General features: G+C 43.5%; 1 protein-coding gene across 2 annotated transcripts in view; it reads right to left on the reverse strand.

The window, feature by feature from the left end:
• The window catches only part of SND1 (staphylococcal nuclease and tudor domain containing 1), a 693,764-nt gene that overhangs the window by 475,133 nt on the left and 192,736 nt on the right, over positions 1-25,895 (reverse strand). For both annotated transcript variants that reach the window (XM_073652562.1, XM_073652561.1), the window contains exon 12: positions 13,454-13,554. In XM_073652562.1, coding sequence (XP_073508663.1) covers positions 13,454-13,554 — 101 coding nt within the window. The remainder of the gene's footprint in view (positions 1-13,453; positions 13,555-25,895) is intronic.

Consider the following 25,895-nt stretch of genomic DNA (forward strand, 5'->3'; position numbering starts at 1 on the left):
ATCTACCTCTGAAAAAATATTGGGCTTCTAGCTGTGTGTGGGACTTGTTCTATTAATCCATCTATACAGACCTCCATCAGGTTGCAAACTGAATATATTTTTTTCTGCATCTACCTCTGAAAAAATATTGGGCTTCTAGCTGTGTGTGGGACTTGTTGTATTAGTCCATCTATACTGACCTCCATCAGGTTGCAAACTGAATATATTTTTTTCTGCATCTACCTCTGAAAAAATATTGGGCTTCTAGCTGTGTGTGGGACTTGTTGTATTAGTCCATCTATACTGACCTCCATCAGGTTGCAAACTGAATATATTTTTTTCTGCATCTACCTCTGAAAAAATATTGGGCTTCTAGCTGTGTGTGGGACTTTTTGTATTAGTCCATCTATACTGACCTCCATCAGGTTGCAAACTGAATATATTTTTTTCTACATCTACCTCTGAAAAAATATTGGGCTTCTAGCTGTGTGTGGGACTTGTTGTATTAGTCCATCTATACAAACCTCCATCAGGTTGCAAACTGAATATATTTTTTTCTGCATCTACCTCTGAAAAAATATTGGGCTTCTAGCTGTGTGTGGGACTTGTTGTATTAGTCCATCTATACTGACCTCCATCAGGTTGCAAACTGAATATATTTTTTTCTGCATCTACCTCTGAAAAAATATTGGGCTTCTAGCTGTGTGTGGGACTTGTTCTATTAATCCATCTATACAGACCTCCATCAGGTTGCAAACTGAATATATTTTTTTCTGCATCTACCTCTGAAAAAATATTGGGCTTCTAGCTGTGTGTGGGACTTGTTCTATTAATCCACCTATACAGACCTCCATCAGGTTGCAAACTGAATATATTTTTTTCTGCATCTACCTCTGAAAAAATATTGGGCTTCTAGCTGTGTGTGGGACTTGTTGTATTAGTCCATCTATACTGACCTCCATCAGGTTGCAAACTGAATATATTTTTTTCTGCATCTACCTCTGAAAAAATATTGGGCTTCTAGCTGTGTGTGGGACTTGTTCTATTAATCCATCTATACAGACCTCCATCAGGTTGCAAACTGAATATATTTTTTTCTGCATCTAGCTCTGAAAAAATATTTGGTCTTCTAGCAGTGTGTGGGACTTTCTCTATTAGTCCATCTATACTGACCTCCATCAGGTTGCAAATTGAATATAATTTTTTTCTGCATCTAACCCAGCCAATAGTTTTGGCCTAATACCACAGTTTGGCCACTCAGCTCTGCTCGGTTCCCATCCATTGTTTTTTTGTGCAAACAACTCCAGAGTTGTGAATTAGTTAACCACCAAAATGAGTGGAAAAAGGCCTGCTGCTGGTGGAAAGGGGAATAGGCGTGTTGGGAAGGGGAAAAAAGGTTGTGTCCGTGGGGTAGGTGTTAAAGCAACAGTAACATCTGCAGAAGAAAGACCATCTTCCAGCCAAACTAAAATGTCTACTTCTTTTAGCGGACAATGTGATAAGATCCCTTTCTTACGGCCACGCCAATCGCTACAAATTCCAGATGAGGCACAAAAACAGCAGGTGCTTCAACGGATATCAAGTGCTCCTTTAAGTGGGCTCTCCTCCACATCAACTTCAACATCACAAATACTCCAGTCCTCAAAGGTGTCACCCCAATCGCACTTGCTTCCTCACAGCTCCCAAATCTCCAGCTGCCCGTCTGAGTATGAGGTAGAACAGATGGTTGAGTCTGCAGAGCTGTTTACTCATACTATAGCCTGGGAATCAGAGGTCGACTCCAGCGCTTCTGTGAATCCAGACGAGGAAATGATCTGCACTGATGCCCAGAATCTTCAGGAGTCGGATCCAGGACCAGACGCAGAAGGTTCTGACCATAATGTAGACCCTCATTCCCAAACTGTAACTCCTGTTGGTGGAGACAATGAGGAAGACGATGATAAGACTCAAATACCTGATTGGAGCGACAACTTTAGTTTTTTGTCAGGGCAGGAACAGGTTGGCTCTGAGGACGACGGGTGTGATAACGCACAGGGTGATGATGATGAGGTTGGAGATCCCACTTACTGTCAACCCACAGTCAGCCAAGAGATGAGGTCAGCAGAGGAGGTGGAGGAAGATGCTAGTGACGACGAGGTCAGGTTGCGCCTTCCTGGACAGAGACGTAGTACTGGAAGCACGTCAACAACTGCATCCTCAAACACAACTCTGCCTCTCACCACAAGTCGTGGTGGCTCTTCAGGTCGCATGGGTGCTAAGCCTTGCATAGCCTGGGCATTTTTTCAGATCGATAAAGATGACCCAACTCGTGTTATCTGTAACATTTGTCAGCAAAAGCTAAGTAGAGGCCAAAAAATACATAGTTTGAGTACTTCATGCATGAACCGGCACATGGACATGAAGCATAAGTTGCAGTGGGAAGCTCAGTGTGCTACAATGCGGCCTAGCCGGCCGGGCCAACCGCCGTCTGCCATATCTTGTGCATCCGCGGCCTCTTCATCCTCTGTGACTGGGGGGACAGCAGTCACACCTGTTTTGGGGCGCAGACCTGCCACCTCTTTACCCGCAACAGCCAGCGTGATTGGCAGGTCATCATTTTCTTTGGAGGTGGTAACACCAGCTGGTGTTGAGCGCTGTCCGACATCGATAGCAACACCTTTGGATCAAGGCAACCTAACATGTCCGCCTGCATCTTCCTCACAGACCGGCAGTTTGCCGGGGACACCCTTATCAACCCCGTCTAAGCACAATAGCCAGCCCTCGGTCCCTCAGATGTGGACAAGTAAAAGACCATTTCCTCCTAGCCATGAGAAAGCTAAGAGGTTGAATTTCACCATCTGCAAGTTCTTGGCTACAGAAATGCTGCCTTTCCGCCTGGTGGACACAGAGGATTTTCGAGACCTTATGTCCGTCGCAGTGCCCCAGTACCAGATGCCCAGTCGGCACTACTTCTCAAAGAAAGGTGTGCCTGCGCTCCACCAGCATGTCGCACACAACATCACCGCTTCTTTGAGAAACTCTGTGTGTGACAGGGTGCATTTCACCACAGACACTTGGACGAGTAGGCATGGACAGGGGCGTTACATGTCGCTGACTGGGCACTGGGTAACTATGGTGACAGCAGGACAAGGGGCTGCTGTCCAAGTCTTGCCGTCCCCACGAGTTGTGCGTCAATCCTCTTTATGTCAAAGTTCCTCCACTGCTTCTGCCTCCTCAACCTCCTCTCGGTCTTCCACCTGCACCCAAAGCCTGTCTGGTCATGCCACAAGCTTTCTAACTGCGCAGAAGGGATCCTGCACACCTCCTTACTATGCTGGCAGTAGGGCTCAACGTCATCAGGCGGTTTTTACATTGAAATGTCTGGGAAATGTGAGTCACACAGCTGAGGAGTTGTGGTCAGCTCTGGAGAACCAATTTCCTGAATGGTTGTCTCCACTGGACCTGAAACCAGGGAAGGCCGTGTGCGACAATGCTGCAAACCTGGGTGCGGCCCTTCGCCGGGGCAATGTCACACACGTGCCTTGTATGGCTCACGTGTTCAACCTGGTTGTCCAGCAATTTTTAGCCCACTATCCCAGACTAGATGGCCTTCTGCAGAGGGCACGGTCGCTGTGTGCTCACTTTCGCCGTTCGCATCCCGCAGCTCAGCGACTTACATCTCTACAGAAGTCGTTGGGCCTGCCACTTCACCGGCTAAAATGCGATGTGCCTACCCGGTGGAATTCAACTCTGCACATGTTGCAGCGACTGTGGCAGCACCGACAAGCCCTGGTGCAATACGTTCTGACGTATAGCCTGGGCCAACGAGATCCAGAGGTGGGGCAAATCACGCTGGAGGAGTGGTCTCAGATCAGGGACCTATGCACCCTTCTGCACAGTTTTGAAATGGCGACGAAGATGTTTAGTGCTGACGATGCCATTATCAGCATGACTATTCCGGTGATTTACATGCTGGAGCACATGTTAAACAGAATTCGGAGTCAGGTGGTGGCACAAGAGGAGGTGGAGGAAGTAGAGGAGGAGGAGTTGTATGCGGAAGGGCTAACATCTGCAAGGTCCAGACGGTCGGCAGCACCAAGGCGGCAGGCATGTGAGGGTGGGGGAGATGGTTTTACCAGGGCGCATGGTAGCAGCCAAACTAGTGAGGAAGGTGCAGGAGCCCAGGAAGAAGTGGAGGACGAACTGATGGAAGACTCATCAGATGAGGGAGACCTTGATCACATTTCTGTTGTGCGAGGTTGGGGGGAGAGGACAGAGGAAGGAAGCATGATTGTTACCTCGCCACCAACACAACAGGGACTTGGTGCTCCTGGATGCGCAACACACATGAGTGCCTTCTTGCTCCACTACCTGCAACATGACCCTCGAATTGTGAGAATTAGAAATAATCCTGACTACTGGGTTGCCACACTGTTAGATCCCCGGTACAAAAGTAAATTTGCAGAAATTATTCCTGCCATAGAAAGGGATGCACGCATGCAGGAGTATCAGCAGAGACTGTTGCAGAATCTTACATGTGCTTTTCCACAAAATACCAGTGGTGCACGTAGTGAATCTCACAGTTCCAACTTGCCAACCGTGGGACCGTCAAGTGTTCAGCACTCAAACCGTAACAGAACCACAGTATCTGCTGGTAACATCAATTTTGCGGAATCATTTCACCACTTTTTTAGCCCATCCTTTGCAAGGCCACAGGAGACAAGAAGTCTGACACATAGTCAACGCCTAGAGACGATGGTACAGGAGTATCTCCAAGTAAACATTGAAGCCACGACTGTGTCACTGGACCCTTGCTCTTTTTGGGCTTCCAATCTGGATAAATGGCCGGAGCTAGCCACTTACGCCTTGGTGATCTTGTCATGCCCCGCAGCCAGCGTTCTGTCTGAACGTGTGTTCAGCGCTGCTGGTGGTGTGCTGACAGATAAGCGCACGCGGCTCTCCACTGATAATGTAGACAGACTCACGTTCATAAAGATGAACAAATCATGGATCCGAAACGACTTTTCTACCCCTGTGTCATCCTGGGGAGAGTAAAAGCTTGATGATTGGTTAAAATCACCCTACCAAACGTTTTAAGCTTTCAAATTACTAATCATGTTTATCTGTATCTTGACTGGAGAATAATTTGGGCTTTGTAGCAGTGTGCAGCACTGATCCTATTAGGCCATCTATACTAAAGCTTCACCAGATTTAAAATTAAAAATAATTTTTAGCTGCATCTAGCCCGGAAAATAATTTTGGGGCTCCGAGATGCGCAAGACACATAAGTGCCTTCTTGCTGCACTACCTGCAGCATGACCCTCATATTGACAGAATTTGAAGTAATCATGACTACTGGGTTGCCACACTCTTAGATCCCCCAAACTTTTCGATCAACCTTTTCATTTTAATAAAGACCAAAAAAATGGTCATTTTTGAAATTATAAGCATCAGCAGGTTGTTAGAAACTGAAATCAAACAGTTTTCAACTCAAAACTTTATTCTAGGTGATGTTACATTTTCACATAGGACCCCTTGTTCGAAAGGAGCTTCTGAACTCTCTCGTCCATTGAATTTGTCAGGTTTTGGATGGTTTCTGCTTCAATTGTTTTGCATGAGGACAGAATACCCTCCCAGAGCTGTTGCTTAGATGTGAACTGCCTCCCGCCATCATAGACACTCCTTTTAATGATGCTCCAAAGGTTCTGAATGGGGTAGAGGTCAGGGGAGCATGGGGGTCACACCATAAGTTTGTCCCCTTTTATGCCCATATCAGCCAGAGATGCAGATGTTTTATGTGCAGCATGAGATGGTGCATTATCATGCAGAAAAATGATCTTGCTGTGAAATACACGGTTCTTCTTCTTGAACCATGGCAGGAAGTGCTGTTTGAGAAAATCCACATACATTATGGAGTTCATCTTTAGCGCCTTCAGGGATCCTAAAGGGGCCGACAATCTCTCTCCCCATGATTCCAGCCCAAAACATTACTCCACCTCCTCCTTGTTGGCGCTGTAGCCGTGTTTGCGTGGGGTGTACATCAACCAGCCATCCTCCACTCCATCCATCTGGACCATCGAGCGCTGCACGGCACTCATCCGTGAACAAAACAGTTTTGAAATCAGTCTTCATGTAATGTTTGGCCCACTGGAGCCGTTTCTGCTTGTGTGAAGTGGATAGAGGAGGTCGACAGGATGGCGTATGCACAGCTGCAAACCTCTGAAGGACCCTGCATCTTGTTGTTTGAGGGACGTTGGAGGCACAAGCAGCTTCAAAAACTTGTCTGCTGCTATGACAAGGCTTTTTTGCCGCTGCTCTTTCAACCTGACGTAATTGCCTGTAGGAAAGAGACCTCAATTTGCCCTTATCAGCACGCACACGTGTGTACTGTGAATCAGCTACATACTTCTTGATTGCCAAGACACTTCATCCTGATCATCGCACAATGTTGATTGTAGTCATGCCTTGACCTAAACACTCCACAATTTGTTGCTTCTCAGCAGCCGACACATCCTTTTTCTTTCCCATTTTGGCAGAAAATGTAGGCTGCTTAATAATGTGAGACAGCCTTCTTAAGTAGTCTTGCCTTTCATTGGACACACCTGCCAAACTAATTAGCACAGGTGTCTGCAATTGCTTACAGTGATATAAAGAGCCCTGACACACATCACCATCAATGAGTTTAACTGACAAACAAACAAATTCTTCCCTTATCACTCCTAAACACTTTTTGCATAATAATTTGGAACACAGTGTACATGTGCTTTTCCACAAAACACCAGTGGTTCACGTAGTGAATCTTACAGTTCTAACTTGCCAACCGTGGTCTGTATGGAGTTGTTCAATAAAGGGCCCAAAATTAAGATAACATAGATGGGAGAGGTCTCTATGAATAGGAATTCCTAAGTATTTGATACCCTGTGAGGGCCAGGCAAAGGGAAAGTTGGACTGGATGGAATACTATATGGATTTGGGGAGGGAGACATCGAGGGCCTCAGACTTCGCTGCATTGATTTTAAAATTTGACCATGTAACAAAGTGATCTATTTCAGCCATAACAGCATGGATGGATATATGTGATTGAGTGATATATACTAGGACATCATCAGCAAATAGAGAGCACTTGTACTCGGTGCCTCCCACCTCAATCCACCTAATATTGGGGTTATGGCGAATTGATGAGAGCAGGTGCTCCGTCACTAAGATGTATAAGAGAGGGGACAGAGAACATCCCTGCCTTGTCCCATTGGTGATTGTGAAAGGTGATGAAAATGTTCTGACGCGCCCCCTGGGCCTTGGGACACCCGGAGCCGGACCCTTTTTGGTGGATGCTGGTGGTTGTAGTCTCCGTGGCGGCAACCCGGTTCCGTGGCTCAGGGCGGTCAAACCAGTGGCGGAACTATTTATGTGGTTTTGATGTTTAAATGTCCGACTACGCCACCCGTGGATTGCGGTCAGAGTGAACCGCCGCTCCAGGGCAGACCGCTGAGGCTGGTGTTGTGGGTGCAGCAGAGCGTAGCATAACTCCCCACGGGAGGAGTATAGCCTCAGGGCAGTGTATGCGGAGGATGGGGGTGATGGTGCAGGGCAGCAGCAGTAACGACACAGAGTCAGTGATGCAGTCCAGGGCCTTTACTCACAGTTCTTATTATCCAGACCACGTCTGCAGGTAACGGCTGCCCACGTCGTACTGTGCTCACCAGGTGAGGGGCTCAGACAACTCCCAGATAACTTTGGAGTGCTTCACAGGACCCCCTTTGTGTGTCCTTTGTCTGGCCTTTCTTACCAACCCTTCTGTCCGGCTGCCTCGGGCCTCCTCTTGGTAAACTTGGCGCCAGTTTCCCTGACCCTATGTGGTGCCTTCCTAGCGGGTGTAGCGAGGGGCTGCGCCACATAAAATGTCACAGCCTCCTGTTTCTAACTGAGGGTCGTTTCCTGCCTCCACTAGTTTCGGGGACCGGTCTCCCCCTTTGGCCTGACCCCTCCACGCAGGTGGATTCGGGCGTGCGGTGGCGACTCGCCCGTCCGCACCCCTGAGATCCCTTCGTTCCTCGTTCCTGGAGCCTTCTCCGCTCCTCTTCCTTCCTTCTCCCTCTTCCAGGCCTGGGCCTCTGTTACTAGGCCCGCCTCCGGAGCAGAGCTCATGCAGAGCCCCTGCTCCCTGCCACTTCTGCTCAGACTTCTCTGCACTGAACTAAGATGGTGCCCACCTTTTATACTCCCTTCTCAATGCACCCAGGAACTGCTTCCTCCCTGCTCCTGCACTACAGGGTTCCCCTTCCTCAGTGTTCCCTCCCCCCACTCCAGCCAGGGACAGGGACTGTCGTGCCCATCTCAGGGGCATATTGGTCGCCCTGCCCCACGGCAATGTGGTGTAATGCATGCAGGTGTCGGGTCCTGATCCACACTACATCCTTACCTGAGAGTGAGATATCACACCTCTGGGTGAGGTGCAATACCTCTGTAGCAACCGAGCCCTCAGGGTGCTACAGTTCCATTTATCTTCAGCCTAGGTGACGTATTGCGATACAGGGCCGTGATTTTGGCTATAAAAGGGTCCCCTAGACCCCTACCCCAAGCTTTTTAAGAGAATCATATATGGCGTGCCAGGAGACTCTATGGAATGCTTTCTCAGCATTCAACGAGAGTATCTAATTACAAATTTTTAACTGCATCTAGCCCAGGAAATACTTTGTGCCTAGTAGCAGGGTCTGCTAGTCAGCGGTTTATCCCGGCTGTTAAGCAAGCTACACCACCTGTAGTTTGGACACTTCATTTTTTCAAAGGAAATGCTTCGGGACCACGGGATACTCAGTGAAGAGCATCAGGAGGCACCCCAAGGCATAGGGGCTCGGACTGGCAGTAGGATGCCTTGCGGTGGACAGCCGAGCTCGATCCTTATAAAAGCTTTTTAACTGCAGCAGCTTTAGTGGACGCTACTGGAGCTGGAATTACGCGGCTGCTGGCATGAGACTTGCCCTCCAATAGATCCTTGTAAATGGATTTAAAGTGTATTTATTCAAATTAGAGAGACAATTTAAATTAAAAAGCTTAGAGCTGCCTCCACCACAGGGGGGCTCGCTCGACCCACCAGCGGACAGGCACCAGTATTGGGAGAGGGGGGCTGGCCGTCAGGGTTCACCGCGGCTCTGGCACAAACCCGGCGACACGGAGGTGGCACGGGCAGGAGCGGACTGAACGTGTCGGCTTCTCACTTTTTGGATTTTAGAAGGGCATGACATGCCTATATCTGTGTCTCCCCTCCTTTTACTCCTCCACCTCTTTTCTTTTCGCATGACTATATGTACTTGTCACTTTTCCATGTGTTAGTTGTGTCTTCTGAGCAGTTTGTCAGCTTTTGGACACCTTTGAAGGTGTTTTCTATGTGTTTCTATGTGTTTTTGTTTGCCTGCCATTGGTTTTAACGGTGTTCGAAGGTGTTCGACGAACAGTTCGACGAACAGTTCGGCGAACACACGGGTGTTCGACGAACCGAACCGAACTCGAACACTACGGGGGTGGCTCAACACTAGTCAGGAGTTGAAGAGGGGAATGATTTCTGCAGGGATAAGAGACTTCCTGTTGCCTACACAGAGCAGAGAAAAGAGAAGAATTATCTGGTAGAAAGGCAAAATGAGCAATTGTAAGTAAATAGTGCTATATAATATGATGACTGCAATATATTAAGAGGATAAAAACTTTGATGAGAGTGCTTCTTTATTAAAGGTTGGTTGTGGGATGGGAAAGAGGATTTCAATTAAGGATTCTCATAATAGGGGATATGAAAATGGGCATTATAAACTGTACAAATAGATTTCAGATGCAACAAGACCTGGGCTCACAGTATAACAAATCTCAGACTTGTTCACTAAAGTTGTAATGAAAATTTCTAATGTTCCACTTTAAGATCTTAAAGAAACTGAGTAGATGGATGTTGTTCTAGTATGGGCATCAGGTTTTGATAATCAAATTACAAAATGGAACAAAACACGTTATTAAAAATTCCAGGGAGGATTATAAAAGAAGAAATAAAAAGGTCAGACAATATAAACCTTAAGTGTAGCTTTTATCTCGAATACTAAGCTCAGGGTGTAAACAGTAGCACCATGTCTAACTTTAGCAACAGCCAAAAGCCATGACTATAACTGGATATTTTAGAAATATATTATGTCTGCCGTAATCTCAAAGGCCCAGCAGTAAACAGAGTGCTAAAAGGGCAATCTAGCTCCGTTTTATATCGCTCAGGCTTTACTGACGTTTTTGTTTCTTTAGCTGGAAAGGTGATGTTGGAAAAAAAAATCAAATCTATTCATGCATGGCCTCCACCAGCACTATACAGCTCAATTTAAAGGGGAGAGTCTGCATTGTGTAATATGCTCAGACATGCATCACCAATAATGAAGAAATGACTATCTCTATGGCACTTTAAAGTGGTTGTCTCACCTTCCCATATGGGTAATATTCCAAAGTGCTTGTGAAAGAAAAAAAAAAGCAACTTTGCAATTTATCTCTTATTAAAACTCCCCTCGGTTCTCAAGGTGCTCCTCTCTGCTGCTGTAGAGTTAAAGCAGCACAGAAGAGTGTACAGCTGGGCCAGCAGATCAACCATGCCACTGGTCCGAACTACCAATCATCCAGCAAGCAGGAAGGCAAGGAGCGCTACGCTCCTGAAGCTGGAAGATGAGAATAACCCTTTAAGGATTTTTCAAGCTAGAAATTGCTGCAGGTTTTTTAAGATTGTGGAAGGGTCAAAAGAAGCGACAAGCAGGGGGGTAGGTACAGGAGGTGGAGAGGTAAAATACGCACCCATGATGAAGCTATAGACCCAGTGATTTTGCCTCCTCTCACGAGAGCACTGGTTGACATACTATATATACTAAGAGATCATTTAAGCAGAGGTCTTGCACCAGCATATAAGGATATTCCATCCTAAAATGTATGACAAATCCACAGTATATGACATGTCAAAAATGTAAACACATATAGAGATATAAATATCTATGTGTCATAATCAAAAGAAATCTCAATCAAAATCAATATTTAGTGTAACCAGCCTTTGCCTTCAAAACGGGATCAAAGCAGCAATTCTTTAAGGTAGACTTGTACGTGGTTTTTGAAGTAACTCGACAGGGTAGTTGTTTCAACATCTTGGAGAAATAACCACAGATCTTTTGTGGATGGAGACTTGTGCAAATCGTTCTTTCTCTTCAAGTAATCCCAGACAGACTCAATGCGGAGATCAGGGCTCTGTGGGGGCCATATCACCATTTCCAGGACTTCTTTCCGCTGATCACAATATATACACAAATATGTTCACTTTCACAAAGAGGGGCTGAGCTCCTGAAAGAGCGTGCACAGAGGCTAAATAGAAAGTCTATGAGCCTGTACATTGCTTTGTACACATACTCATGCAGGACCTCAGTGGTTCTGCATGGTGAAATGAACACTTCAGAAGAGTTCTTTAAGAGGTTAATTGGAGATTCAGACACGACTCCGATTGATTTTCCAGGGATTTATGGAGGTTGTCCGGTCTAAAAAGAAAAAGTCTGCAGCCACTCTGTGTGACTGCAGACTTATGAATCCCCCCAGTGCACGCACTGCGCGCTACGTGGATTTGCAGGTTCCTGAGCCGGGAATGGCGGTGATGTATGCGTTCTACATGCTCCCGGGCAGAAGCCGTCTAGTGGGCCAGGCCTCACTCTATACACTTGTATCGAGCGAGGCCGGGCCCACTAGACGGCTTCTGCCTGGGAGTATGTATAACGTATACATAGCCTCTGGTCCCGGCTCAGAAACCAGCGAATCCTCGCAGGGCACAGTGCGTGCGCTGGGAGATTCAGAAGTCTGCAGTCACACAGAGTAACTGCAAACTTACCGATTTAGACAGGAAAACCCCATTGAGGGCATACAACACAAAGTTTTAGACTGCAGGTACAATTTAAATGGAAAATATCAAATTGAACATGACCAATCTGCAAGCAACATGTTTTAGAACAAGAAGAGCTAAGCAGATTGACAAAAATTTGGGGGGTGAATCAGAAATCCTTATTCACTGTGGCCTATGATGTTTGGTTGCACATGCACAGATTTTTAAGCACCGGCTTATATTATTTGTTCCCACATAAGGTATCATAGTTTCAACATGTTACATTCTTCACCTTCCCCGACATCTGTGGGCCTGAGACCCATATACAGATTACAGACTCCACCCTAAAATACACACATTTGGACAATTTATCGAAGGCCGGCGTAACAGTATCTTGCAAACTTCATAATTGCAGTAATCTCCTCTAAAGATTAATTATTATGGATTTAAAAATATGTTAAGTACATATAAAGCAAACCTTATAAAAGTCAGAATGGATCAGTCTTTTACATCTGTAGGATACCCCAATACCAGCATCTCAGAAATGTATAAGCACAATCCATAATAGCCCCTTGTCTGCTCTATCAGTTGGATGCAGAAGGAGTTACAAGAATCAGACTAGGCTAATCCTTCTGAAGAACTGACTTTGTAAGCACATGTCTAAATTTGTGTGCAACTGGCAGATAAGGGCAATTTCCAGGTTTCAGTCGGCTTAGCAGCTCCTGGGATAATGCTCCATTGTCTCATAAAGGGCTTTCTGTGGGACAAACAGTATGGCCAAGAGCACTTTGGGATCTTTCCAAGACTAGCTGCTATGGAGAAGCACCTATGACAAATTACCAGTGTCCAGAAACACATGCAATAAAACCTTGCCCTCGAGACTTGTCACACAGTAAGGACAAGCAAAACAACCTGCTCAGAATGCGGATGCTGCAGAAGGATTTTGGCATCTATACCTTGCTAAAAAGTATGATTCTGCTTTAGTCGTAGTGGTCATGTGGAAAAAGCAGCATGTCAGCAATAGGCATTCAATTATTTGCTTTAATCCTTTAAAGGGAATCTGTCACCCCTTTGGAGTGATCAGGCCTCTACTATGGGCATACAGGCTATAGAAATGTAAATCTATACTTACCTGTGTGGCCCATATTACAGGTCTGATTGCAGAGAAATCTCTTTTAATTCAATCTGTTATTCTAGGCTTGGCGTCCGGGGGACGCCAAGAAATGCCCGCCTATATGTTTAATTTAAATATTCCCCCCCTCCCCTGCATGTCATAGGGCAATGTGACGAGCAGTCTAGAGCTGAACATCCCGCGCATGCGCAATGCGCCTATAGCTGAAGGCGCTTTTTTTTTTCTCCCTGCGCTATTTTACTTGTCTGCTCCAGTGCGCGGGTGCTGGGGAGTCACTGTGACTTCCGCTCCAGTGACCTCCGGGGTGCGCAACAATGAGGTTTGCTCCCCAGTTCCTCCCGACATCCATGTATAACCCATTTAAAAGAAATGGGTTATACATGGGTGTGCAGTAAAAAAAATACAAGTTTTCCACCTATCCCTGAAAACAGAAAATACAACTTCTTTTTAAAGCCCTCCTCGCCAACAGAACCAAAGCACCCACTCCATATACTTACATGCCACCAATAGTAACTGTTGCACAGGTGCGTTCAGGAAATGCTGGAGTAGTTTCTGTGGCCACACTAGCGGGTCGGATGTAATCCACATTTACATTCACCTAGAGACAAATGGAAACAGACGTTTTAAGATTTCATACACATCCAGAAAAACATCAAATAAGATGCCAACCATCAACCAGCCTCATGATCACAACAAATACACATCACAACGCCAAGCTTTTCGGTTTAGTTATCCAAATCCAAAAAGGCTTTCCAAAGAATCCGTTATATATGCATGCTAGATTACAGATTTCCCCTGGTTTACAGGTTACAATCTGGACCTATTCAGACACTGAGCCCTCAGGGTCTCCCCAAGGGAAGAGGAGAAGAAAACTTCTCCCCTAGTGATAGCCCCTGACTTTCCAATCATACACATGCAGTCAGCTTGTATATGAAGCACGTCAGGATTATATGGATATAGTACATTACAATCCAATCAAGCAGAGTGATTTTGCAGCAATGTGCAGACCGCTCTAGCAGCGCATTCCTCCACAGGAACGATAAGGGTTTCTAGAATAATCACAGACTGGCGCCTGTACTCTAGTGTTCTCGCTCACTGACATCTCTTACACTCATCAAGCCAGGAAAAGGAAAATGACAGCCTTCAAACAGCAGCTAATGCCAGCAAACCCTCCCAATCTATTGTGCTTACTGTAAAGACGCAGACTCAAAGATGCCATCCGAAGAAAAAGACCACAAACTTTGAGATATAACGGGAATGTGCCAGCAGAAAATTACCGTACTTGTTTTTTATTTTACACGTTTGTTTTCTATTTTTCTTATCATTATCCATATAAAAAAATCTTGCAATTTTCAGACTGGCTACAAGACCTTATACCAGACCACTGTTTCCTGGTCTGTACAAATGACTTTTGAGCCGTGTTATTATGACAGACAGGCTTACTCTGAAAGGCATTACCTCTATACATAGTAAAAAACATACTATTCACAAAAAGTGATGTTACAGCTCACCTTCGCTCCCTCCCTTCACAGCAACCTTTGCCCAGATTACAGTATGCCCAGTGCTGGTTTCTTTATAAATAAATGGACATTGGAGGCAATACATTGCCAGAGTATACGTGAAGAATAGGAAGACTATTAATTATACGCCCAGTGGCCAGTATGAAAAATGGCAAGATTTTTCATTTACAAAAACGTTGAAAAAATATATTTAACATAAGAACTTGATTTAAAACAATAGGTTATTTTTTGATGACATTCCTTTCAAAGAAGTGCTTCTTCCCAGGACTTAGCACAGATACATTTCAGAATGAAAACAATGTAAACTCTGTGCTGTCAACCAAAAGGGAAGCTGTCACTACATTCATGCTGCACAAAGCACAGGCAGCATGAATCAGAGCCTGGTGGAGCAGCAATTCAGAGAAAACGTAGTGATCACTGGGAGAAATGTGACTAGCCAGCTTCTCCCCGTCCCAGGTGATTGTCAGCTGTCTCTATGTCAATAAATGGGAGAGACCTGTCAATCAACTGAAGCAGTGGGTTGGAGAAGGAAAAGCCAGCAAGAGGTGCGTGGGATTTATTACGTCTCTCTCTATGGTCCCCAGATGGTTTTTCAAACTATGTTTTCTCTGAAATTATGAAGTTAGAAGAAACATTAGATTGAGGGGCTTATGTGAATATTGATGCCATACAAGAACCAAATTTGTTAGTCTTTCACATCCTGCTTACACAACAGTATATAACTAAGCTAAAAAGAAAAATTATTTTTCTCATCTGTTGCTCTGTTCTTTTAGTGGCAGTTCTGGGATATGGCCACATGGCTGATGTAAATCATACAAAAAACATTAGTCTAGACTCCATTGGTCCAAAATCTTTCTTACCTTGTGGGCCACATACAGCTCTGATAGAGGGTCACAAGTCACACCCAGAGCCCACCCCCACCCCCAAGTAGTGACATCCAGCTCCTGCTACCCCTCCATACACCAATAGTAGTGACACACCCAGAGCCCCAATTATCGATATAAGAGACAAAGATTCCCCATAGATATCACACCATGGCAGTATACCAAGATCCAGGGATTTCCACCTTGCTTATCTTCGGTATTCTCACATCAAGCACGCCTAATACGTTATCGCATACAGCTTCAGGCACCTCCGCTAACTGGCAGTTTCATCCTATACTACTACTATAGAGCTGTTATATGTCTACATACCTATACAACTGCATATTTTTGCTCATTCAACCCTATGGGTACATGCCATAAGGAGCCACAGTATAGCATCCATTTTTTTATGGATACATTACAATTCTGTAACATAGGAAACAGTAAATGGTCCTGTTAATTATAAATAGTTGCTGCTGTACAAAAACGTATTGTATACGGATGACAAGTGAGAAGAAAAATTGTCCATGTTTTCTTACTGAAACTGACAATTTGTTATACACTCAAGTGAACCTGGTCTAAAGGTGCTAAAGAAATAATGTTTGGCAACTAATAGCTGTGACAGCAATTGCTACAGCAAAGGAATGCATATAGTCCATGTGCAAGCAAGCTGTGTGCAACAAGCATCAAATTAGGCATGGAGAAATAACTACATGAAAGTTGCAAGACAGTTGCTTCTGAAGTTGTCAATTTAAAATGAGCTTTCCACTACATTGATATTCATGACCTATACTTAGGGTAGGATATCTATATTAAAGTGCACCTATCAGAAGGATTGTGCTCAGTAAACTACATACACAGTAAGGTGGGCGACATTACACTGATTAATATGAGATCTTGGTTGATGAAATCCGTCCTGCGGGATACTGCAGATCAGCTCAAAATTATTTGTATAGGAGCTGATCTGTAGTGCCGAACAATGGCTACAAAGCAGAGTGACACTCTGTACACTGCTTACATCCGGCCACTACTGAACGTTATAACAGCTAAGCAGTCAGACCTGCACCGACCTGCTAATAATGAGTTATCCTAAGGCCTCATTTAGACGTAAGTATTATTCACGAAAGCAAAAATATGGTACCGGGGTCATCAGTGTTTGGTCAGTGTTTCATTCAGGGCTGTAGAGTCAAAGTCATGGAATCGGTGTCCATTTTGGTGGAGTCGGAGTTGGTATAAAACGGACAGACTCCGACTCCTAAAATATATAATAAATTGGGTACAGTAGTTCAATGCAGGATGTGCAGTAATTTTTTTCATAAGAATTTGGAAAGTTATGAAATGTCCTATAAATGTCTGTTCTGTTCCAGATCTAAGGATTTAGGCTTTTAGTTGAGATGAATCTGTGCTGCACTTTATGTACACGCTCAGTAGTGAGGCAGGGCTGTGGAGTCAGAGTAGTCGAGTCGGTAGTCAGAGAAATTGAGGAGTCTGAGTCGGAGGTTTGGCTTACCAACTCCACAGCCCTGGTGTCGTCAGCATTTTTCACTTATGGCTAAATAAATTACAAAGCTTCTCATATCCTTTGCAATGTTAAATATGAACGTGTTCTTCATAGACCCATACACTTGTATTGACACACTTCACTTCATCGGTGATACCGTAAAAAAAAAATGTGAACAGCCCCACAGACTATAATGGGTACATGTTGTATCCGTGAAAAACACGGATGTGCAATATGGATGTCTGAATGAGGCCTAAGGAGAAGTCCTCAATATAAATGTAGTGGAAAACCTCTCTAATTAAAGTACAAATAAATAAACTATGTACACACTGATCATGTCAACATAAAAGATCCAAAGCTGCAGAACCAAGAAAAACAACAATACATAAAACGTGCTCTTTTTATTTCTCTGTTTAGTCATAAGAACAAAACTGAAATTGGTGTAGAAAATGGGTCTATTACATACAGTGTGCAAACAGAAGTAGAAGGGTCCTATTAATTATGATGGGGACAGACTGGTTGGGTGTTGGATGCTGCACATTTTTCAAACAAAAAAGACATAACAGAAACCAAACAGACCCCATTATAGTCTTCAGGCCCTCCTGCTTCTGTATCAGTAACGATCCATTTTGCTCCTAAATTCAATTGGTCTATTCTTGGATGGTAATAAAACAGTAAAAAAAAATAAAAGAAATAAAAATGCAGGTGGGAACAGAGCCTAGCAGCTATTCAAACTCTGGAGCGTCATATGAGAATTGACAAAATCCATAAGATTTATGTGCAATAGCCTCACTAACAACATGGCACATTAAAACACAGCAATATAATCCGTACTGTACTGGGGGTGATGTGGGAACCTAAAGGCAACCAGTGGACAAACAGGCATTTATTCAGTTTTCTAAAATATATTAAAAAACCCAAGGGAATATTGAGTGAAAGTGAGCTTACATGGTGTATCAAAGAAAGGGACGTAATAGGTCATCATACCTCATTACTTTGGGCAATTAAATCTCTGTATGCCTGCACATATATCCCAAAGTACCTATTAAAATGTGCATAATTGGCGCAAGACACTAAACCGGATATTCACGCAGCAATGGGTTATTGACCCTGCTTGCTGCTTTATAAAGAGTAAGCTCTAAATGTCACAGCAGTGTGTTACCAGCAAGGCCTTGTGAGCGGAATTAGCAGCATTTCTAGTAAATACATGACCACAGACACTGTAAATGTATCTTAAAACACACCTCTGGCCGTTTTTTTTATTCTACTGCCAGAGTGGCATCACTAATGTCTGTTCCTTGCCCATGGTAAAATATTTACCAGCTGCCATCTTCTGCTCTTCCCAGCACCGCTTTAATCCCACGCCTCGTGACTGCAGCTCCTGACTGGCCGGAAGTCACAGCTAACGGTCACAAGCCATCAATGTAAGTCTATGAGCACCTCGTTCTGGCTCTCAGCATTACACTAAGAAGTGACTTCCGGTCCACCCTGCAAACACAGGAGCGATCCAGCAGGTCACAACCTGCAGAAGATGACAGGAGCAGCGCAGAGAACAGATGAAAAAGGCGAGTGGTAAGTATTTTACTACGGGCAGGAAACATGCATTAGTAATAACACTATACTATAGTGGTGAAATAAAAAAAAACGTGCAGACTGGTGCATGATATTATTGCAAGGACTACCATCGCCTGTATATGTTAAAGGAAATCAGTGAAACAACGTAACCTATTGGTCTCTATCAACTTTAAGATAAAAAAAAATAAATAAAAATAAAGACAGCAACCATGTAAATAAATAGATGTACATAGTGATTATAGAACCTAGATTTTTTTTAATCAAGAGTATTTGACGTATTTATTGGTGAAATACAAAACAGCTGCAGAGATGCATATTTCCTTTAACCATGAGAAATGAGGAATCCTCTCTGAAGAACATGCCCCACTAATTGTAAGTCAATAAATGGCATTGAAACATTATGCTGCACAAGTTAAGATCAACTTTCCAGTTTAACCCGCTTACCTTATTCAGAAAATTACATAATAAAATGAAGAAGAGAGCACCAGGGTTAAAGCTGGGAGCAAAAGGACAAGGAAGAAGCAACGAAAATAAACGTATCATCAAAGAAGGTGAGCCAGTTCAACCTTATCTAATAGAGAAACAAAACATTTCCAGCACTTCTAAGCTTCTGGTAGAGAAATCTTGTTTTAATATTTACTGAAATGCTCATCTTCTAAAAAGGACAGCTCAAGTACACAAAGTGCCAAAGGGTAGGAGGCAGAGTGAAAAATGCATTATGAGAAATGTGCCCAAGGGCAACTCCACAAAAGTAAAGCGTGATTAAAACATTTTTACATTTAATACACAGAGCATCCTCTTCCTTTATAAAGCCTCTGGTCACAACTGTCCATTTCTAGCTCATTCCTCCTCCCTGTAGGCAGTTAAACATATGTATACACACGCAAAATGCATACAAGGAAGGGTAGAAATGTCCACAGAGATGGTAGTCCACATGGTTGTCAAAGTATACAAGGAGAAAAAGTTGAAAAATCACATTATCCTTTTTGATAAAGGAAACAGAAAATGATGGTTTTGTTGATACTGATCATCATGTTCTATGCTTAAAAAAAATCACAGATTCTTATCAATCCCACCTGGCAAGCACTGGTGTACAGCAGGGGTGGGGACCCTCAGGCATGTGGGCATTTACGGCCCTCGATGACCCATTATCCGGCCCCCGGGCAGATCCCCGGGGTCTGCAGTACTTGGGCCGGCTTCGGTATTTTGAAGGCCGCCGGTCCATTCATTTCCTCTTGCTCTGTAAGGGCACTCAGTATTCTCTACTGACCACTGAGGCGCGTGCAATAAATGATTATGTCCTGACACCAGAGCCAGCCTCAGCGTCAGGACGTACTTCGTGGCCAGAGTTAGCGTGCAATTTGTTCAGCCCCTGAAGGATGGTATAAATATCCAAATGGCCCTTGGCAGAAAGAAAAAAAAAAGAAGATTCCCCACCCCTGGTGTACAGGCAGTGAAAAGTCTTGCCTGGTACACGAGTGTACCGGAACACGTGAAGGGAATCGGTCACCAGGATCTTGCTACGTAATCTGAAAACACCATGATGTAGGAGGAGAGACCCCGATTCCAGTGATGTGTCACTTACTGAGCTGTGTTTTGCTGTTTCAATACAATCAGTGCTTTATCAGCAGGAGATAATCCCTACAGGACAACTGGCCTCCTACATCCTAATCCAGCCAGGCCCCAAGCACGGATTAGCAGCCCTCTGTCACTATAAAATGTACACAGAGAGTTGTAGTGTCGGTGGAGTTATACACAGCTCAACAACTGATCTCTGCTACATCTGCAGCAGAGAAAATTGTGATTCTATCATAACTGCTGCACCCAGTAAGATTAGGGATGAGCAGACCTGTGGAGGTTCGGGTTCATTGTTACAAGAACTGTACCTGAACTTCAACCAGAACCCCTTTAGAAATCAATGGTGACCCAAACTCTGGAGCTGGAAAATCTCTCTCTCTCACTGTAATAAGGACTTCCAGGAGAGGTTCGGTTTCGCTCATCTCTAAAAGTGATACATCGCTGGAATCAGGCTCTCTGTTCCTACCCCATGCTGCTGTCAGATTACATAACAAAAACCTGCTGATAGATTCCCTTTAAAATTGGTGTATGATTTGCTATAGGTGGGAAGCACACAGAAAACAATATATCAAAAAGGCCATTTGGAAAATGGAGACCTGACATTCTAATGATGAAACCTGTCTTACGCCATAAATACATAAATTTTTCACCTGGTGTAAAGGTCTCTGTTCCCCTCAATCTGGCATTGTCTACATTTTTTTTTTTAAAGTGACTCAATATGAACAGTCATTCTGTGCAGACAAAGTACAGGTGCTCAATGCACCGAGGTGGGCAAAGCATTTAAGTGCACCTTCCCATCTGCTTGTTGTCCCTCTACCTCCACCCCCTCTTCTTTCAGTGCCAGCTCTGGCTTCATAGAGAGAGGGGGAGATATATGGAAAACAAGTGGGTGGGAAAGTGAACGTAAATGTTTGGCTACACTAAGGTGCACCGAGCACCTGGACTTGGTTGGAACAGTCATTCTGTAGAGTCCCTTTAAAGAAGGGTGGTATATCTCAAAAATGAAGAGGAGCAAGATTTTTTCATCTGCAATTAATTCACATTAAATGAAATTAGTATTTGGGGGGGGGGGAGGTGCTAGAAAATAATGTATATAAGTACACATGAAATGTGGATGAAAGATATCGCCTGGATACGTTTTATGGAAATATCTGACAGCCCAAGAGCAAAAAAATTCTAGCCCTTGCCAGTCACAAAAAGTCAGGCTTACCATAGTTTAGTAAATTCACACACTCCACTTTAGAGAACATTCTTAATTCGTTTTCCCCTTATTATTTTCCCCATGGGTTTAATCTGACCATCAAGGAATAAGGCAACGAGGCAGGCTCAGAGGAGGTATTGAGTTGTGAAACGCATTGCTGATTATATGCATTGGTGAGTTTCCAAGGTCAATCAGTCATAGTCACTGTGAATTAAATCACTACGGGTGGTAAAACTCCCTTGAGGAGTCTTGTCCAGAGGAAGGCTACAGAGTGAGGAAGCGTGTCACTATACAGAACACACAATGTCACTCGAAAGCAGTAATCTCACTGGAGGTACAAACATTTCCATCCCGGCAGGAGAGACATGGTGATGGAAAAGACTTACCCATGACTGCTGTACATTTTACAAGACTGAGTGAGAAAATATACCAAGGGTGAATGCTGCTCATGGAAAATTGCATAAAGCAGGATAAAACTTCCATTGCTCTTTGAAACATCATCATCAGCCAAATAATTCCCATCCTAGCCAAAGAAAATATGGTACAAAATGCTGCCATTTCCCACAAGTAATACTACCTACAAATTATACATTTATTCTGCTAGCAGACGTTTATTACCTCTATTAAACTAAATATTATTTACTATGTTAATGGAAATTAGAGTCCAACACAGAACGTCTTAAGGGGTTATCTGCTCCTGGCAGTCTGTCACACACAAACATCTAATTAAACTGCTAGTACAATCATATAGGGGACTTAGCCCCCTATACAAAGCATGCCTGTACTATAGACTTCACTGTTAGCTGTCGAGGAAAAAAAAAACAACTATATTTAATCTGAAAATCAACGCTCCTGAGTGCACCCTTGGTGTGACCAAGTGCTCTGTGAGCCTTTCCGCCTCCCACTGAACTAGCATGGAGCACTCTGCGCATAGCGTGACTGACAGTACTTGCTTGCCCAGAGGAAGCGCTGCCTTAAGAAGGGTCTTCCACTTTCAGGAAAGTTTACCTCAAAATGCTCTAAAATACCAGGAGTAGGTTCTCACTCAGAGTCCAGTGACAGCTGGTGCTGCTGTTCCAGTCCTGGTTTTATGGCTATACAGGGGACATCACATCGACAGTTTACATCAGCGTTGTACCTAAAGCAATGAGCTCAGCGGTTGTGTCAAGTTAGACAGCACGAGCTGCTGAGTTCAGTGATTGTGCATCAGCGCTGTAGGTGCAGCCAAAACACAGAGTCCCCTCCCTCTCTGGACCCAGGGAGGGTGCGTATCCGCTATTTGTTATTTTAGGTATTTTAGACTATTTGGGGTGCGCCCCATGTTAATTCAGGGAGCACACCATGGAACCCAGATTTACATATTAAACAAAACGTTTTTCTTTTGTTTTTTTCTGGACAGCAAAAGTAGTAAAATCTACAGTATAGGAATGAATGCTATAGTGGTTGAGTCCCCTATATGACTGTACTAGCAGTTTAATTGTAGTTTTAGGGGTGACAAGACTCCTTTTAACCGCTTATGTGCCTCATATAAAATAAAAAAAAAAAAATAACATATACTAACCTCCTGGACCAATGTCGGTTCAGGATTTCAGACTGTCATATAACATCATGTCATGTGACAGCTGCAGTCAATCAGCACTTGGCGTTTCGTTAGATGAGAGTAACAAAGCTGCAGTTGCAGTTAACCAAGTAGAACACCTCCGCTCCAACAATGTAGTGGCCACTCCTTGGTGCTGCAGATCAGCACTTATTCATTGAATGGAGCAGATTTGCGTCGGCCACTAAACAAAGAGCGGTGTCGTTTGACTCTGTACACTGTGTACATCCAGCTGCTGACAGAGTTATTTTGGGTGTCGGACCCCCAAAAACCTGATATTGATGACCTATAATGAGTACAGGTCATGAATGCAATGGGAAACCCCCTTAATGGGGATCGCTCATTTAGAAAATCAATTTTCAGCATGACTGTAGACTTTTGTCGCGAGCCTGGACAGCCCTTTTAAGGTACTATTGTGATTTTTATGTGGATAGCAGTATCATACAATTACCTCACTCATTCATTGTCATTTATTTGCTTTTTTATCTTCAGTGTATTAAGTTTATTAAATATACATTGCTCCATTAGAACAATTTTAGTGGATATTCTTTAGAAAGCTGTGCGACTTGACTTCACTTTTCACCTAAGGACGCATACACAAGTCTGCTTTTGTCGTACGTGTGCTACTAGCCTTTTATTTGCTGACTGGCAATAATAATAATTAATAACTTTTTTGGTCTGATTTGCATACAAAACTCCATTTTCACAAGCAAAAAAAGACATCAATTGGATGCAATCGGTGTTGCCCCCAAAAGCGGGAAACCGCTTTTTTTTTTTTCAGAAATAAAAAAAATAGATGATGGATGGTAAAAAGAGATTCACGACCCAAAATGAATGAAAATCTTAAAAAAGCAAATGGATAAATTGATAAGTCGTTTTTCTTGCCTGCAAAATAATGAATTTTTCCATCAAAGTAATAAATTGTTGAGTTGGTCAATAGTTTAATGTATATGAAAAGCCAAGTAGCTTTGTAAGAAGTACATTAAAAACCGAGTGCTTTTAGACTGGTTCAGAGTTACAACCAGTTGATGCAAAATCAATGAGTCCAGAACCACATTCACATTTTTTAGGGCCTGAATGACCCAGCATTCCTATAGCTGACTGGTATCTGCATACTGGTGAAGAAATATCAGCATTTTTCATGACACTGACTAACAGCATGAATTCTGACAAGCAAAACAATGTTTAGTATGGTATAAGAATGCCCTTTATTTTTCATTGTACTGATAATTACTTTTTGCCCAAAAATAATGAAAATACAGCAAAATTAGATCTAAAGGGAGTCTGTCAGCACAAAAGGACTATTCAAACCAAATACAAGCGCTCGGTGCATCATGATGTAGCTAAACATTTAACTACACCTTCTCACCTGCTTAGTTTCCGTCTATCTCCTGCCTTCTCTGGCTCTATGAACCTAGAGGTGTCAATCAATGAAAAGGGGGGCGGAGATAGAGGTACAACAAGCAGGAGGGAAGGTGTACTTAAATAACTGGCCAGGCCATGATGCACAGAGCGCCTGTATTTGGATTGTACAGTGCTGACATAGTCCCTTTAAGTCCTCAGAACTAGCTGACAAGTGGTTTCTAGACTTCTATGGAGTTGAAGCTGTTTGACTAAACACATATTGGTATGAAAAAGAAAGCAGGGATGGCTCATGATAACCGTCTACATGAAAATAGAAATACATCTCCTCAACAGGGGGGACCGAGCAATTCTGAATAGTTTCAACATCTATCACCTTTGCATTATGAAGCATCATAAAACACAGTCAAGTAATAGAAGCATTTTTACCCGGTTTCAGAATGACAATATAACATTACATCCAGCTGCAAAAGGCTTTCAAGCAAAGCAGCAGTGTTTAGGCTATAGAAAGCTGAAATCCTCCTCACCTCCACACATAATAGACATGTCTGGATTGTAAGATATTTGGACAGCAGGTATATCTCATTGTTTACACTGCCATCTTCTGCACTGCACGCAGCTTGAGGATGCCACCTACACCGGACAGCTCACCAGCCACTGCATGAACACTGTTCCAGGAGAAGCTTCCATTTGTACAAATTGATATGTACGAGTCTTTGATCTCTCGCTTTCCTCTCTATAAATGTGTTAATGAAGCTGGCTCCCTAACAGGAGGTATCATTTTCAAGCAAAATAATATGGTTCTTACAATTTCCAAGACGGTGCTTGTTTCTTCTCAATTCAAGACATTTTGCAGATAGCAGGACAGAAAAAAAAGAAGAGGATATCATCTTAAACTTTGACATTAATATTAATGTAGATGAAAGCTGATCACAGAAAATTAGGGGAGCTGTTAGTATTCTTCTTTTACTTGTTACAGTAAATATTTCTATTCCACACTACATAATTCTGGCGTTTTATTCCTTAGTACATTGCTAGTAGCAATTACAGGAACAGCACAATGAAATTTATGAAAAATTTGCCACTTTGGTAAATGCTCTGGCACTCCCCAATCAATCCTGCCTCTGTAATGACAACCCTCTCTCAAGGAAAATGGTCACACTCAGTTGTCAATGTATTCCTATATTTCCAGGAGGAATTGCAAAGGAACACCAGAATGTGCAGTTGTAAAACAAATGCTCCAGAATTATTATATCATTAAAACAAATCTGTCAGCAGTTTTTTTCTACCTCATCTGAGAGCAGCATGATGTAGACAAAGAGAAGCTGAATCCAACCATGTATCACTTAGATTACTGGGTTCAGCCGTTCTGACACAATCAGAGCTTTTAGATTTAGCAACGCAGCAGAGCTGAGGAAGCTAATCCCGCCCACACCAGGCTCTTTATGTATAATGTCCAGACAGTGAGCTACCTGTCACAGGAGGGGGCATTGCCAGATCAAGAGGCAGGAGTGGCTGGGTCACAGCTATGATATGCTACTGGTGCTAAAGCAATCATTGCAAACAAACAAAACCATGGAGCTTGATAAAAGAAGCATCACCGAAATCTGTGTTTTATCCCCTACAGCATGCTGTCTTCAGCTTACATAGTAAAAACCTGCTGACAGATTCCCTTTAAAGTCCTTTCATTTCCTCAAAATATGACATCGATGCTTAGCCTCTTAGCTCTAGCTCTTTTTCTG

This window comes from Phyllobates terribilis, unplaced genomic scaffold (genome assembly GCF_046119375.1).
Source record: "Phyllobates terribilis strain yellow unplaced genomic scaffold, ASM4611937v1 Scaffold_11__3_contigs__length_659146591, whole genome shotgun sequence".
In the NCBI taxonomy this organism is placed as follows: Eukaryota; Metazoa; Chordata; class Amphibia; order Anura; family Dendrobatidae; genus Phyllobates; species Phyllobates terribilis.